Source organism: Crocodylus siamensis, chromosome 5 (genome assembly GCF_052110815.1).
Source record: "Crocodylus siamensis isolate JL-2025a chromosome 5, ASM5211081v1, whole genome shotgun sequence".
Classification (NCBI taxonomy): Eukaryota; Metazoa; Chordata; order Crocodylia; family Crocodylidae; genus Crocodylus; species Crocodylus siamensis.
Window position 1 is genome coordinate 29,164,549 of NC_143399.1, and position 16,977 is coordinate 29,181,525.

General features: G+C 44.3%; 2 protein-coding genes across 2 annotated transcripts in view; one reads left to right on the plus strand and one right to left on the minus strand.

Moving 5' to 3' along the window:
• Window positions 1–7,663, minus strand: part of SELENOF (selenoprotein F) — a 54,260-nt gene extending 46,597 nt beyond the window's left edge. Inside the window, exons 1-2 of the mRNA XM_090048575.1 lie at window positions 7,340–7,663; window positions 4,071–4,238 (exon numbers count right to left, since the gene is read on the minus strand). Coding sequence (XP_089904701.1) covers window positions 4,071–4,238; window positions 7,340–7,408 — 237 coding nt within the window. The 5' untranslated portion in view covers window positions 7,409–7,663. The remainder of the gene's footprint in view (window positions 1–4,070; window positions 4,239–7,339) is intronic.
• A 373-nt stretch (window positions 7,664–8,036) lies between these two features.
• Window positions 8,037–16,977, plus strand: part of HS2ST1 (heparan sulfate 2-O-sulfotransferase 1) — a 157,549-nt gene continuing 148,608 nt past the window's right edge. Inside the window, exon 1 of the mRNA XM_090048534.1 lies at window positions 8,037–8,399. Within this exon, the coding sequence (XP_089904660.1) occupies window positions 8,276–8,399 (124 nt within the window). The 5' untranslated portion in view covers window positions 8,037–8,275. The remainder of the gene's footprint in view (window positions 8,400–16,977) is intronic.

Below are 16,977 nucleotides of genomic sequence, written 5' to 3' on the forward strand. Positions count from 1 at the left end.
CCCTGCATCCTGCCAGGGTGTGCATGGACCCCACCCCACCCGTTCCTGGCGTCCAAACCCCACACCCCACCCACCTTCACAAATTCCCCCAACACACACACACCCCACCCCCACACCATTAAAAATACTTGCATAATTTTGAATTTTTTTGTGCACAATCTTGAGTTTTTAGCTATGTGATTAAAATAGCAATTCATTGCAACTAATTTTTTTAAATCATGCAACTAATCACAATCAGATTTTTTTATCATTTGACAGCCCTATAATAAAGCTACTCACTTGCTGCAAAACACTAAGACAGACCACCCAGTCAGAATGTTTCTGACACTTTGAATTCCTGTTGGAAACTTCTGAGCTTGTCTTGTGAATCATGTGTAGGTGTTTGTATGCCACAGCATCCTTAAAATAATTTGACAGCACCCGGTCTTAGAATCATTAGCCTAACTACTCCTATCAAAATCAGCAAAAAAAAAAGTGGGGAACACTTAGTGTACACTGGGGAACAAATAGTATACTGTTTTACTGAAGAACCTTAAAAATTTTAATATTGTGGATTTCTGTGAATACTAATCAGAACCTTTCCCACTATGATGAATGCAAATGTTTCTTCAGAATCTGTTTCTCCACATTTCAATACTGAGGTGGAATAATTACTGTAATTGAGAAACCTAAGCATCAAGGTTTCAAGTAGCACAAAAAATAATTTGTTTTAGGAAGTAAACATTATACGTATTATTTTAATCTTTCATTGAGCATTCCTTTATAAACTGTTTGAGATGGTTTTAGTAACATACTCCGTGACCAACATGGGAGCCAGTCTCTCACCTTAAGGACCTCTACATTTTGTAGCCCTTACTATTTTCTTTTATTTGTACAATAAATTATTAGATTTCTCCAGTTGCCAAATGCTGACTCTCTGGAAGCTAGTATGTTTGTACTCCTTTATTCTTTGAAACCTTTTCCTGTATTATATTGCCTATGATTAGCTGTTGATGACTACTAAGTCTTCCCACTATTTACATGTTTTCCCTCACTTAGCTGTTCCATGCACATAAGGAGTTACTCTAATAGTATTCTTTCTGTATTAGGATCTCTACTCTCTGGGTAATAAACTAGTCTTCTGTGTATCTTAAAACTCCTTTTAATTAAAATATATCTGGCACTTTGTCTTTATTAGTATAAAAGAAAAGAATAACCGAAGACAGACATTGACAAGAGTATAGATAAAAGGCTAAGCTGCAAAATTGCTAGCCATGAGTTCAGATCATATAAGTTACCATCAAATAATACAGGGACCTTGACACTTTCTGGTATGGGAAGGGACTTCATAAAGGCTTATGCATAGAATGATCTATTTGGGAGTACCAAACTATTAAATGGAAATCAGATTTTCTAGTTAAAGCATTAAGTGTACCAACATCAAAATTTACCATCTTAAGAAGCATTTTGCATAAACCAAACTTCAGCTTTAAGACTAATGGACCTGAAGATAAGGCAAACAATCCCCAAAACCAATATCATATTATGTCTGAACAGGCATAGTGTCCAGAAACAGGATTTAAGAACCCCGAGTTTCAGTCCAGAAATTTTTCTATTAATCCACCTGTAATCCCACTGGCAGGTAGTGAGTGGCTTCTCACCTGTTATATTTCATTACTTTTAACACACTTGTTAATCAGTATCTCGTGGCATATTTTTGACATACTGCCACATTTTACCTACTCCATAGATTGTACCAATTTATACTCACACATTTCATTTTTATGAAAGTCTTTTCACATTGCTTATTTATGACTATTATCTTGATCCTTCAGCATGACATTGGGTTTTCATTCAACATATGTCAGAGGAGGGACTACTGCTACAACAGGTTGTCAGGCTAACACTAACACTATACTGATTAGAAGACTACGTGAATAACACTTTTACCTTAATGTTTTATGTGCTCTGGACAAAGATAATTAAAGGGAGAGGAAAACTTAATTCAGTCACAAAACATGGAGCTGGAAGGGACCTTAAGAGGTCCTGTAATTCAGGAATTGGCAATATATGACTAGTGAAGCTAGGGTCTTCACAGCTGGGAGCCTTCCCATATCACGCTGCCTGCTGCAATGTTAGGGGGGAGAAAAGAAACATTTAAGAGCCTGAAAACTCAAGTTATTAATATCTCATTAACTTGTCATATCATTAATGTCAAGCTCTTTTAAAAACTGACAAAAATACTCAACTTGCAAAGTGGCGAGTATAATGTCTGCTACGTAAGTTTTCACAAGACCCACTGGATTCCCTCTTCCTCAAACTGCAAAATCTAAGACAGCAGCACCTTTTCAGGATTTTTACAAATTCAAGTTAAAAACATTGTATGGGCTTTAAAAACTCCATTTTAGGACTGATTTTTGCTTTTAAAGCAGGTTTTACAATCTGTAGTGTTAATGTGTGAAAAAGTTTACTCTAAAAAAACCCCAAAAACCTGTGTAATCTGGGATCACAATCACTGATTTATCAATCTTAATGAATAGCATTACTACTCAAAGTCTGTCAAAGACTGCCTGCATGAATTAATGACATAATGACATGCTGAGATGTTTGAAGTTCTAATTTTATGCCAAACATCAAGAGTCTACAATACTCATTTTTTTGGAAAACCATAAAACCAATGTGCGGTTTTTTTTCACCTTAAATTACTTTTAGATACCTTCATCTTAGCAATCATCATGTAAATCTACTGAATCAAGAAACAGATCCACTATGGAATCATTACTTTTCAAACCAAGAAAGTTTCTGACGTAAAGTTCCATATAATGAAGAGTGTATATTCTAATCAGAAAAATGTAAGAAAGAAGCCCTATATGTTATCAATTGAAAAGAAAAATGAGATTTAAGAGGTAAAATGGTGCTTAAAACTAAAAGCAACAAAAACAAGCCCGGTAAAACCGCAAATGAAGGTTGCATGACACTTTCCATGATAAAGACCTTGTTTCCAGTTGTTCCACTTTGCCAAAATAAACATCACATAAAATCTTAAAAAGTGCTTTGTAAATAACATGACAGAAAATTAAGCTTACTTAATCTTTTTTAGTTAAGTTAAATGGTTGGTGCTTTGCCAAGGTTGGATCAATCAACCATGCTGGGATTTGTCACAAAGGCCTCACTAAAAAATCCAATCAGTAGTAGCAATGGGTGCCATGTAAAGGACAGACACTTAGTGTAAACTGTGCTCACTATGAATTTCTTGTTCATAGGGAACAACTGTAATCCCCCATCCCCATCACAGGCGGAATTCAATGAGTTACCAATAGCTGGTCAGCGTACGATAAGAAAATTCAAAATCAACTCATTTCAATCTTAACATACTGTTGCACATAAGATTAACGTATTCAATCTTAATTCATACTTTTGAACAGCCAGAAATGAAAATTACTTGTAATTTTACTTATGCTGACTTCCTTGGCTCATCAGGAATAATTCCTAGAACTATGCTGACATTTTTGAATATGCGGGTATATTATATCCAGTTAAACTTCTTGCTCTATTAGAAATATAAAAAAGGTAAAGGGAATTTAGTAAACTTAAGCTGTTAGGCTTACTTTTGTGATGTATACTGCACCTCTATAAACTTCGGACATAGCAATATTTTTTTAAATATAAGAAATTATTTTTAAACTACCCTGTGGATTTGCAAACCATGGAGATTAAAAAACATTATAGAAAATCTTTGCTGGCCAATAATATTTGAGTCATACAGCACCAAAAAGAGTACAAATAAAATCAGTTCTTGCTGTTTTCCAGTTTTACCCTTTTCTATCAAAACCTACTTGTTCTTCCAAGTCAAGACAAAGCTGACTATGGTGTCAACTATAAGACAACCAGTGTTAGCCCAGTGACCAGGAGGTCTATAATCAAACAACAAAAGGTGCTCCACACCAGAATGTTACTTTAAAAACGAAAGTATGCCACCTGCAAATTCAGATTCTTTCTATATTGGACTGCCAAGAAACTGAGGTTCTAATGCACATATATATTATGATTACTTATTTAAATGTTATCATAGGATTTGGTCCAAAACATACCTTTCTAGTTTCAAACTGAGCTTCCTCTTGGCAACACTGTCTGCAGAATGGATCCAGTTGATTCAGACTAAACTGTCCAAGAAGGCTGCAAGAACTACATAGCAAGTTGCTGGAAAATCCAAGTTCTCTGCATGCTTCTGATGACAATTTTGTCCCATAAACAGATAGCTGCAAGTGAATATATTTGAACAATCATCACACTTTTTCTACATTTAAAATAGTTATTTATACTTGTGGAAAAGGAATGTATTTGGCAGGAAACAAGTCTTGACCCTTGAGTTCTTTTCTTTATGATGCAACTAATCTTATTTGAACTAGGACAAATTATTTAGATTTAATATCCCTTTTGTATGAGATGTTCAATTAGTGTTTGTAAACCTAGTGACATCCTTAAAAATGTGCTACCCATAAGAAGGATGTCTCCTACTTTCAAGAAGATAAAAATCAGGAAACCACTAAAGATATATACGTAATACATATCCTCTCTGAACTCTACTTTTGCGTACATTCCTGATCAGCTTTCCCTCTAAGATGCGCCGCGGGTGCACAGGTGCCTGGCAGTGTGGTATGAATGCGCCTGCGTGTCTGCACACACCATGCTGCTTAGAGGTTAATTTCAATTTCCTTGGAACATAAATGGCATAGCAGCTGGGCTTGGAGAAGTATGTGGTAACTAGCCAATTGCTGGACTGCCATAGTGGGGGAGCCAGGGGGAGCTGCGGGCCCGGGCCAACCCGGTGGTGTGGGGGGATGGGAGGAGCGGCCTCGGGGCTGACATGGGGGAGCAGGGGTGAGGGAAGACTGGGGAAGGTGGCCTGCTCCTCCCCTCTCCCTGCAGCTGCTGTGTTGGGCTGGGCAGGGAGGAATCTCTCCCTCTCCCTCACCCCGCCTCCCCCTCCCCCCCCCCCCCACCTGCTGCGGCAAGCTGTCTTATCTCCCGGTTCGGGCTTGCCCTTGTGTTGGGCCTGGGCCCAGTCCTCCCCTGGCCTCACCATTACTGCTGACGCCACAGCGTTAAAAGGAGAAAATCCTCATTTTCCTGCAGCCAACATAAAACTCGGATCCCTGATAATCAATTATGATGATTACTCTAGTTTAAGAATCTCTAGACATAGTATCAATTCTGGTTATAATGCTCAATAATCAAGAAACTCATCTATTTTCCTCACACTTAAATGATATAATTTGTCTTTTCTTTTCACTTCACCCAAACCAACTACTTGTGATCCTCCTTCTACTTTGCCTTGCCCATTCCCTCTCCAGCTTGAATTAGGCCAGTAGAACTGGGGGAAGAATGTCATGAGAAAGCGAGGCTCTCAAGTGATTTGCCACTCCTGCTCAATAGCCATTGTCAAAAAAAATGCTACAAATAAGCCTCTGCTCCATTATGGAACACATTTGCTGGGTGACAACTGAACTAAGTCTGTACCAGTTCTCTCTCCAGACTACAACAGAAGATGAGACCCCCCCCACTCCTCCTTGCCCCAGAGCACATTCGGCTCTCTTCTACTCTCCACATTTCAGCATTAACACTTGCAGTGTGCTGGAGTCAGGTAGGTGCTCAGCTATTTCATTTCTCATACTCAAATATCCAAAGCTGAGGTGTTTACTGGATTTCAGCACCAATCCTGGCTAGATTCCAGCTGGCAAAGGTGAGTAAGAACATGCAAATAGGACATGGACACAATGGTTTTATTAGAAATAAACTGATCACCAATCCATAAAGTACCTAACTATATCTGGGTGTCCAATGACACCCAAAAGCTCTCAACAAGTAAGAAATCTTCATATTTTTTTTTGCTAATTTCATTGTGTGGGTTCAAATTCTACATAAAATATAAGATATGGTGGAGAGTGACACTAAATAAGGTTCTGTTCAAGGGCTCAACTTGTTACAGCAGCCACAACTCAGAATTAGCACCAAACGTAAATCAGATACTAGTGAAAGCCAATGTTGCATCAGCTGGGGCCACCAAAGGCTGGTCTGTTTGAACAAACTATTAATTTCAGCACGGGTCTAAATGTGAAGCCTCACTTCAGGGGGGGAAAAAAAAAAAGAGTGGCTAAGCAGATTTAACATTTTATTGACTCCTTTTCAACTCTTATTTTCAGTGCAGGGATGTGTAAGGGTCTACAATTCCTGTGCTCGGATGCTTGGGAACGTCTAAGTTTTCTTCCCCCACTGCTTTAGAGTTATGACTTAAATTTTAGAGAACAGGGTCTCCGATCTTAGATGGGACAGTGACAGGACAAGGGCCCCAGCATGCTTCTTTTTGTAGCACTACAAAAATGGAAAATGAAGAGCCATCGGCAGCTTCATGTTCAAAACCCTCTGGCAGGAGTTACAAAACTCCTGCCAGGGTTTTGTACAACTTTTTTGTACAAAGTTATGAGAAGGCAAGTTTTCTGGCTCCTTGGGGTTCACTCCTTCAGAGGACTCACTGGTGGGCTTCCCCCATCCGTTGCTGCCACCCTGGTGGCAACATGTGGGCAGCAAGCATCCTGAGCCAGTCACTTTCCCTCTTGAAGGAGAGCAGGGGACTGAGGGGTTGCAGGGAAGGCTGCCATCCATGACCCACCAACACTGGCCTGGCTATTGGTCCATTTGGAAGTTTAAAAGGCACAGTGGCAGCCCAGAAGCTTTTTAACATTCCCACTCTCAGGCAGCTTGTGAGCTCTTGAAGTCTGCAGCTGGCCCTGGTGTCCCATGCTGCCCATACATATCTCAGCCTGTGGCTGCTGGACCTTTGTAGGATCCCAGCTGGCAAAACCAGGCCTCCAATATAGGATACAGCCCCACCCCCCGGTTGTTTTAAACAACCCCGGTTGTCCCAGATCTGCCAATTTTGGGGCACATCAGGCACTCTTAGCAAGGGAAGAAAAGCCTGAAAGCCCTTCGTCCGGCCAAGGCGGCCATTAGTGGGCTACAGGGAACTTCTGTAAGGGCCTCACGGTGCCCGCCTGACGCAGCCAAGGCGACCTCGGGGTGCACGAGGCAGCATCCACGGGTGCTGCTCCGACTCCAGCCGCCCACAGCACAGCGGAGCCAGTAGGAGGCCGCGCAAGGGCCCCGGCGCTCCTCGCCGCCCGGCTGGCCCCGAGCGGGCAGGCCTGGGGCGGCACCTCCGCCTCTCCGAGCGGCCACGTCTCACCCATCCGCACGCCCGCCCGCGCCGCGCCCCGCCTCGTGCACGGGCTACAGCCTCCTCCGGCCCGAGCGGCGCGCTGCCCGGCCCCTCAAACGCGAGGAGACTTGAGCCTGCCCTCACCGCCTGCAGCGCCGCCAGGAGACAAAACCAGAGGCGCCCCGGCCACGTCGCTCCGGCAACCGCCGCCATCTTAGTGCAGAACCGCCACGGCCGGCGAAGCCGCGTCAGGACCTCGCCCGCTCATGATGGCCGCTCGCCGCCTGCTGTGGGAGAACCAAAATGTGTCCCTGAACCTCTCGCGTCGTTGAGGGACACTATTGTCCCAGAGTTGCCTTTGGGAAACGCCTGAGTACAACCAAGAAGCTCCACTGAGGGTAGAAGCTTGTAATGCAGGTGACGGATCCTGATTTCCATTAGGCATCACATAAGACAGTCCTTGGAAGGTCCTTCCGCTCATAACAGACTAACTTCAGCCCTCACACGACTGACGCACACTTCGTCCAATAGCAACAAGGCATAGCCGAATGCGGCTGTCTGCGCCCCTATGACTAGCTGAGCGATGAGGCGGGACCACGGCGTAGCCCATCCAATCCAGAAGGAGCGCATGTAGGCGGGGTGTCGGGCCTTACGGCTGTTCGTGGGGGGAGTTTCTGTGGACGGGGTCACTGTGTGGGCTGCCCAATGGGGTCGGGCGAGGGCGGGGCGGCGGCGAGGCCGTCCAATGGCGACGGGCACGGGGGCGGGCCCTGCGCGTGGCTGGTCAATGGGAGGGCGCGGGGGCGTGCGCGCGGCTGGGCGTTCGGTTGCTGAGCAGCGCACGCAGGCGGGGGGAGGGGTGCGGGTGACCGCGGAGCGCGCTCGGGGCCGGGCCGCGCGGGGGGCGGGTGCTGATCGGCGGGGATGTGAGAGCCGCGTCCCTCCGCGCGCGCCGAGGTCCCGCTCTCTGCCGGCCTCGCTCGCTCGCTGTGTCCCCGCGGCGGCGGCGGCTGTTCCCGGCCGGGCCCCGCGTTATGTCGTGATCCCGGGCGGGCGGCGCTGCTGCTGCTGCTTCTGCTGATGGGGCTGCTCAGGATTATGCTGCCGCCCAAGTTGCAGCTGCTGGCCGTGTTGGCCTTCGGCCTGGTCGTGTTTTTCCTCGAGAACCAGATCCAGAAGCTGGACGAGTCCCGCGGCAAGCTCGGTGAGCCGCACCGCGCCGGGCCGGGCCGGACCAGCGTGTGGGGGGCTGTGGGAATGGCGAGGGGTACAAAGGTGGAGCTGGCAGGGGAGGGAGGCGATGGCAGTGCCAGGAGCTGGGGAAGGGGAAGCTGCTCCCCACCCGCTTCCCAGTGCAGAGCCCACTGGGACCGGCAGGACCACGACGCAGCTTCTCCTACATGGCCCTTGTGTTTACGTGTCTGCAAATCCTGTCTAATGGGCTCGATATGACTCCAGGGGGACTGTGCAGAAGAGGCTGGAAGTAGGGGAGACGGCGGTCAGGGCCTCACGCTTCACTCCGATGGAAATTCTGCATAGGGAGAGTGAGGGCTGGGGGTTGGGGCTGGGAGAAGATGTGTATTTCTAGGGAATCTCAATGCACTTTTTCCAAAAGAGCAAGAAGAGAAGGAAAAAAAGCCGAAGACGGTTGTTGCTGGTGATTTGTCGGAGCCGCCGGCCTATATGTGTGGTGTGCAGCTCAGCTGGAGGTTGAGGCACAGTTGTGGTGCCAGAAGCAAATCCAGCTCCACTTTCCCCTGCTTCTGCACGTATTTATCTGAAATGCCCTTATTTCCAGTTCAGACTTTTTAATAAGACTTGGATCTAATCCAGGCACATGGAGGTGGAAGAGGAGTACTCAAATTGTGTGGGTTAAACCAAATCAAGTGAAATCAGTGGGTTGCATGTAACAGGCAAGAAGCATGATTTGTTTCACCCTCATTGAATGCAGGTTTTATTTACCTCTGCTCAGTAAATGGAACTACTGCGAGACTCCTGTTCAGAGTTAAAGTTGTTAAACTGTGTAAATTTAACCCTTTTCTCTTGCATTTTTAATTTTTACTTTTAATTTCTAACAGTACTTTTCCAGGGGTATAGTAAATGTCAGACTTCAGAAGCACTAAAGGGTTGCATAACTTCAGCAGAACGAGGAGGTGGTGTTTTTAACTCGGTTCATGTTATTGTAACCAGGAATTGGGGTGCAGTAGGACTTCCAAAATACCAAAGAGCAGAGGGTTAGGCTATACATGATTTTGTTACTTAGTGCTTTAGGTAGGTAACCTTATCCATATTAGTTCATTGTAGTATATTTTTTAACAGATGAATGTTTGTGGCTTGCACATATACAGAGGAAAGAAAGGACAGTTTCTAGGTTTTTTGGTTAGAATTGGAGGTGGACTTTCAGTGAAATGACAGGTTTTACTGTAATGGTGTTGGAGTGGTGTTGTAGCCTGTCTAGGAAATGTATAAGAAGCAAGGGGTTATTCTGAGATGCATTTTATTGAACCAACTATTGTTGGGAGATGTTAGGTAAGCTTTAGATATAAAGTGAAGAAGGGCGCTTCATGGCTGAAAATTTGTTTTACATAGTTCCCCACTAAACAGTTGCTTCAGTAAGAGATCTCATTCATACATGCACACTCTGTTGCTTTTTGAAAGTTTAACTGTGGCCAACTTCTGAACTCAGTAAAGGTGAGTGGCATTCATAGACTAGTTCAGTGGTTGTCAACCTTTGTAAGCTCATGAGGCTTCTCTGTAGACTCAGCACCCATAAGAAAATGCCAGCTCTTGATTTTCATCCTTTTTTTGACTACAGAAAAATAATGCAGCAGTTCTGTTGCAAAAACTCAAAGACCACAGCAGGTCAGAATATTTTTAACACTATGGATTCCTGTATGAAAACTCTGGGTTTATCTTGTGAATCATGTCTGCATACCTAATACTACAAACATTTTGTGGCATCCACAACCCCACAGTTTGAAAAGGATGTCAAAGTACCCCAGGATGCCATGGCACCTTGGTTAAAACCTACTGACCTAGCTACTGGAAATCAGAAGCCTTTAAAAAGTGTTTGACTACATGAGTTATCTATGAGTTTTTTACCTCTCAGTTTAACAATATGTTACTAATATGCAAAGGGTAGAATCATTTGATTTTGCTTGGATGGCTTGTCTTTTTGGTGGCTTATTTAAAAAAGTGTTAAGAAAGAACAACACACTTGGATAATTTGAATAGATATTGTTGATAAAGCAGTCAAGGATTAATAAAATTCCATAGAAGTGTATTTTTAACTGCTTGGCACCACTAGCTGCACTACGTCCATTGTTGGCAATGGATGTCACGCCAAGAAAATCCAACTCCTAGATCAAAAGGATTAACATAATGCAATGTGGGAATAAAGGGTTTTGCTGGTAAGACTTCCTTTTACTTCACCTTAATAGATATACATTGGACACAATTAGGTTACATATTTAGAGGATTAAAATACACATCACTCAGTCTGCTTCTGGACAAGAATCCAATCACTTCATTCTACTGATGGAGTTTTTATCTCTTGGAAAAGGGGGTAATCTCTGTTTTGAATTTGATGATAAAATATAACAGAAAATGGTGCCTAGTAAGGGACATGTCAATGGTTCTCAGAGCTGCATGGGAGGAGAAACTAGAGCTGTTTAACAACTTATTAGACTTTATACTCTGGATTAAGAAGTACCTTTGTATGAGAGGCCTGTTACTACAATGATGCACGCAGAAATATGCCACCCCATGTGCATGTATGTAATCTAAATATTATAATAGTAATAAAACCTGATGGAACTTGTAAGTTTTTTGCTGTGGAAATAGTCTGGATGTTTTAGTGCCATTTTCACCTCCCTGCAGTACAGAGTTCAGTTGCCTTATATTGAAATAATCAGTTTTGATCCAACGCAATGGACCTAGAAGGGTAAAACAGAAACAAACAAAACAAAAAACCTAAGAAAAAAATAACGAAGATTAGTGAGCCCATGAACTGATGAGAATGACTGCGTTTGGACTGGAGGCCTATGAAAATATGTTGGGTCTGGAGCTGGTAAATCAAATTGGGTGGTGACTCCTTTTTTTTTTTTTTTTCCCCAATTGATCTATCACATGAGAGAGCATGCCATGATAAGTTGTAAGATTTAATAATTCTGTGATTTGGACAGCGACTCAGAAAACTGTGTAATGGGACCTCTAGCAGAAAATCATTCTTGAAGGCTTTTGAGTAAAACTCTTGTTGGAATGGTATTTCCTCATACTTTCGGATGGAACATGATGCTGATTCTCCAATACACGACATACATACTTGATTTTAGATCGGTATAAAATAACTTCCAGTGAAAAATAAGAATCTCTTTCTGATTTTTTTTTTTTTTCCAAACATTCACTCATGCAGCTAAAATTCAAAATCACTGTCACTTGTCATTTTTGCCTTATACACTATAATCTACAGAAGCTAATTTGCAATGATATCTGTGCTTTTCTCACATTGTGTCTTTTCCCCTCCAGTAAGATTGCTGTGCTTCTAATTGCTTTTTGAAAATATTTAAATAGCAATAGGATGAACCTAGTTTTACTACTAATGAGTGAGTTTTGACATCACTTGAGGGCAATTTTCCCCTCCTTAAATAAGATGTTTCCCCTTCAGTTATAACTGAAATTAACTTTTCTGCTATCAGAGTTTTTTTTCCTTAATCTCAGGATTCATTTTTATTTCAAGTGCTGCTTAATTTTCATAGGGATATATTGACAAAATCTGTCTAGAAAGCTGTATTTATGAAGAAAATATTTAAAATGTTTAAAACTTTGCTCTGTGGTAAATATAAAAGGATTTATTGTCAGTCTGTTTCCCCAGGATACCCTGGTTAATCATTACTGAGAAAACAGTGTTTGTTTTTACTAATTGTTTATGTAAATTCAAGAAATGAACAAAAAAAGTTTTAATTAAAAGGTAGATTTTGGTGTGTGTTTTTCTAACTTTGCTGTTTATGGTTCTTTTCTTTTCTTTACATTCATTCATGTTAGTTAATTTCTTTTAAGAACTACATACTGGCCACTTCTAAAAATCTATTGTCCTAGCAAGGATTTTACAAAGGTTGAAACCCAGGCTTTTTAACTTAGTTTTTGGTTGGGCTTTATCATATGACCAACAATCCTGCTTTTATAACCTGTGGATTTTTCATAAACACTTAAAATGACAGAGTTGTCTAAAATGAGAGAGAGATTTTTCACTTCCATTCTTGTAACCAAGTGTTTTGAAATCTTGTTTATTTGGTATATAGATAGAATATTTGTTCTGGCCTTCACTCCTAAAAGATTAAATATGCCTTTGAAGTTAAATGTTGCTTTGTAGGGCTGCACCACCCTTCAGTCCCTGGTTTGATTCGGCCCAATTTGGCATTGAATCTCTGAATTCAAATAGAATCAGGAGACCCTTTAATCTCTCTGAATCGATTCGGTAATTCGGACATAGGCACAGCTTTAAATGCTTTTTCTGCCTACCTCTAGGTACCAGGTGGCTTGTGAATGCTGAAATGCTAGGGTGGATGGAGCGTCCCATAGCAGCATGGGGGGTGTGCTTGGCAATGGACCTGGAAGTGGACCAGAAGCACTTCTAGTCCACTTCTGGGTCCACCAGAAAGCGTGCTGGGCGGCCCTCCTGCGCTCCTTTGGCTTGGTGACTCGTACCTCCTGGGTCTGGGGGGGCACCTGGGGTCCCCCCACAGCTGATTGCTGAGCTGAGGGAGCATGCCCCCCTCCCCCCATTGTGTTCCCTTGTGGACCCAGAAGTGGACTGGAAGTACTTCTGGTCCACTTCCAGGTTTGCTGGCAAGCAAATGGCGGGGGGGGCGCCCTACATTCCTGTGGGATGCTGCATCTGCCCCAGCATCACAGGATTCATACCTGGTACCTCAAGGCACGTAGAAAAAACATTTAAAGCCTTGTCTATGGCCAAATAGCTGATTCTTTGAATCAGCATCAAATCTTCAGATTCGGATTCAGCTGAATTGAATCGGGGCCAGTGATCTGAATCAATTAATTGAATCACTGTCCCCATTCAGGCTGAATCTGAATCGAATATGGCCTGCTTCGTATTTTCTCAGCTTTGAGAATTTTAAATGGGTTTATTCCCTAGGCCTGTCTGTAGGATAGAAACAGGTTTCCCACTCCATCCTCACATGTGACAGCTATTGTATGCTAATGACATTGATACCCAGTGAATTTAACATAGTCACAAAAACATTCAGATTAGCTATAGTTGATTTCTTTTTTAAGTAGACTGATTAATAGCACCTCTTTGACTTGCTTACTCCTCTCCTAGGTGTCATCTTTAGAGACTAACTGGTTCAGATATGACATATCATCTAACAAAGTAGTCTGTAGCCTATGAAAGCTCATGCTTCTCTGAACCAGTTAGTCTCTAAGGTGCCACTTTGCCTTGCCTTCTTCCTGACTTCTAACATGGCTAATTATCTCTGCTTACTCCTAAAAAGAACAATTTCTAGTGCTTCTTGCATCCCAACAGGAATTGGGTCATGAAGCCCATCTGTATAATTCTGCTATGATACAGTGATTGACCTGGCAACAGGTTGACTATTTGCATATCAAGCCATACACTTGTGAGAACATATAGATTGTGGGTACTTGGTCCACTGATGAGCATCTTCTCTGAGATGATGAATGTCTTTTAGGAGTTTTAGAAATACAAGAGCCACTTATTTGTAAAGGAAATTTATTTTGTGGTGGCTGCTGCTGCTTCTGGTATTAGTGGATACTTGTTAGGCATCCTCACAGCATTTCCAAACACTGATCCTGGGGCAAAACCCTTATGGCACAAGTCGAAAAACATTTTCTTATTGTGTAGGGAGTAGGTGTACCTCAGTGTTCCATGTCCTTTCCTTGTGAAAAAGTTAATGAAATGTACCATTCTCATTGCTGAGGCTGAAAAAAAGGGCATTGCTTCCAGAGCAGTCATTTAAGTTTCAGTCAGTTAAGACTCTGAGCCCGGAGAGCCTACAGCCAATTTAGAGTCCGTGATAAAAGCCCCTTGTACCTTGTGGTACACTAGGCATAAGTTCTGTGGCACCCTGGTGCATCATACTGGAAGTCTGATGACCAGCCTAGCAGAAATAAGAAATGAAGGCTTCTGAGTATTAAATATGAAATAATAGACCAGCTGTGGCTCTGTCCTGTGCCCTGCCTGGCCCTGGCTGTGCAGCTCCTGTCCCTGCCCCAGGCCCACTCTCTCCCTCACTGTGGCTGCCTCAGTCTGCCCGCCCCATGCCCTTCCCTCCCCTCTCTTCCTATCCCCCACAACAGACTTACCAGCTGGACGCTGCTCTCCACAGTACCAGGCTGCATATTTGCAATTGAATCTATATTGGCCGAAATGGCTTGTTAAAAATCAGCCATCGGTATTAGCCAAAAAAATCTCTATCAGTGCACCACTAGAGACTATATGTTTGTATACTATCTTTTGTATAAGATGGTTAGCCTTGACATTACATAATGAGTATGAAAAGCAAGCACCAAGAGTTACATTACTGTGCTGTCCCTTAGTTAAGAAACTTTGATTCTACTTGTCCATGTATATGCACACTGGATAAAAGTATAATTCATTGATCAGTATTAACATAATGTTAGCCCCAATTTCTTGCCTATTGCTTACATTGAAAAAATGTTTATGTACATATTGGTTCATTATAAACAGCTGAACTGCATAACATCTCCTAGTTCCTCTGTTTACTTTGTACATTAATTGTCTTTTGGTGCATGTGAACTGTAACTATCTACTTTATAACTAATTGTCCTGGGTTTAATTGAACAAGAAGTGAGACGACTCTGAAAGGGCTGCTATTACAAACCATGAAAATAAGGGGATGTAATTAATGTCCTCCGTAATAAACAATCCATTGATAGCTGTCTCTCTTTCGCTGTTTTTTGTACAGTTAAATTCAGTTACAAAATAGATACAATTAGCATGCACTTAACTAGAATAGCAAGCCACCAGCACTGACACAGGCCACCCACCACAACAAGGATAGGGCCCCTCACAACTCCATTGCTGTCTGCTCCAGGCATGCCAACATCTTACAAGCTGAGGGTGCAGGTGTTTTTGGCACTCGGCCCAAAAATGTCGCCAACCCTTGATCTAGAGCAGGGGCAGGCAATTATTTTGGGTGGAGGGCCGCTTACCGAGTTTTGGCAAGCTGTTGAGGGCTGCATGGGTAGCCCTGCCCCTTGATAGGTGCCCCACCCCCTGGTCACCATCTTGGGACTAATGTCCCAATGTTTTGGAACTAATGTCCCAGGGCCAGCATGGGGTGCCAGGCGTGGGACAGGGGAAGAGCTACTTTTCCCTGTGCTCAGCACCAGCTTGTAACCGCCATCGCTGCCAGCCCAGGCCCCACACTGGCTCTGGGCTAGCCTGTTGGGGCTACGCTGCGGCAGGAGCAGCTGGGCCCTGCACTTGCCATGCTGGGCAGTGTTTACCACTGCCACCTCTGGGCTGCCCAGCGTGCAAGCTCGAGGCGGGCGGCAGCAGCAAATACTGCCAGGCACAGCAAGTGGGCGGGGGCTGCAGCTGGTGCTGTCATGTGCAGCCCCAATGGGTGAGCCCAGAGCTGGCGCGGGGCCTAGGCTGGCAGCAGGGGTGCGTTACAAGCTGGTGCTGAGCGTGGGGAAAAGCGGCCCCTTCCCCATCCCTTGGCCAGTGTCCCGCTCTGCAGTCACTTGCAGCCCACGTGGGGCTGTCTGTGCCTGCTCAGGACAGCCCCACGCTGCCTGCGAGCAGCTGCAGTAGGAAGAGCTGGCCATGAGGTGGGCGAGGGGCCGCTTCTTCCCGGGTTGGGGTCATCACCCGCCCTTCCCCCCTCCCCCCCCTTACTTGAGTTTCTATTGTGGTGCAGTCATGTGGTCCCAGGCCAGAAGCCCCTGCTGGGGGGGGGGGGCGGGGCTGGGCAGGCCCTACTGTTGAGGGAACCTGCCGGGTCCTACTGCCCCTGGGTCCTGTCATTTCTGACAGGAACCAAGGACAGATCAATACTAATTTTTGAGATTTTTTAGGGGGCCCGTGGGCCAGATAGAATGGCCTCGCGGTCCAGATCCGGCCTGCGGGATGTATTTTGCCCACCCCTGATCTAGAGCAAGGGTGGCAAGCTTTTCTCATGCCTCAGGGCAGTCTGGGGCATACAATGGGTTCTTCAGCACCTCTGGCTGTAGTACAGGGAGTAGCACATACAGTGGCTCTTGCTTCTGCCTTGTGCCCTGTGTTGGAGGGCTTCCGCCACCACATTCCTCATGCTGCAGCAATAGCTTCAGCTGCAGCACAGGGCATGCAGCAGTGGTGGCAGCTCCATCTCTGGTCCGGGATGCGTGGCTGTGCTGGCAGCAGCTTCTTCAAGGTGCAGCAACAGGGCCAGCGAAGGAGGAGGTAGGGCCACAGTGCACATGCGCAAACTGGCCAGCGATCAACTGGGGCTGTATCTGCCCTTGTTTATGCTTCTGCCACATATTGCCATGCCTGCTGGAGCTTAAGAGTCCTGAAATCTGTAGCAGGCCACTCACCACCACCCCCAATCACACCCAACTTCTAGTAGGCTGGATAGAGCAGCTTCGCAGGTGAGATCCAGTTTGCAGGCCATGTGTTTGAGACACCTAGTCTAGAGGCTATGCACAATCCTTTTGAGAAATAAATCATGTTAGGTTATGCTCCAGACAACATTTCAGAAATGGAGATATTAGTATAGATGCAAGAAGATTTG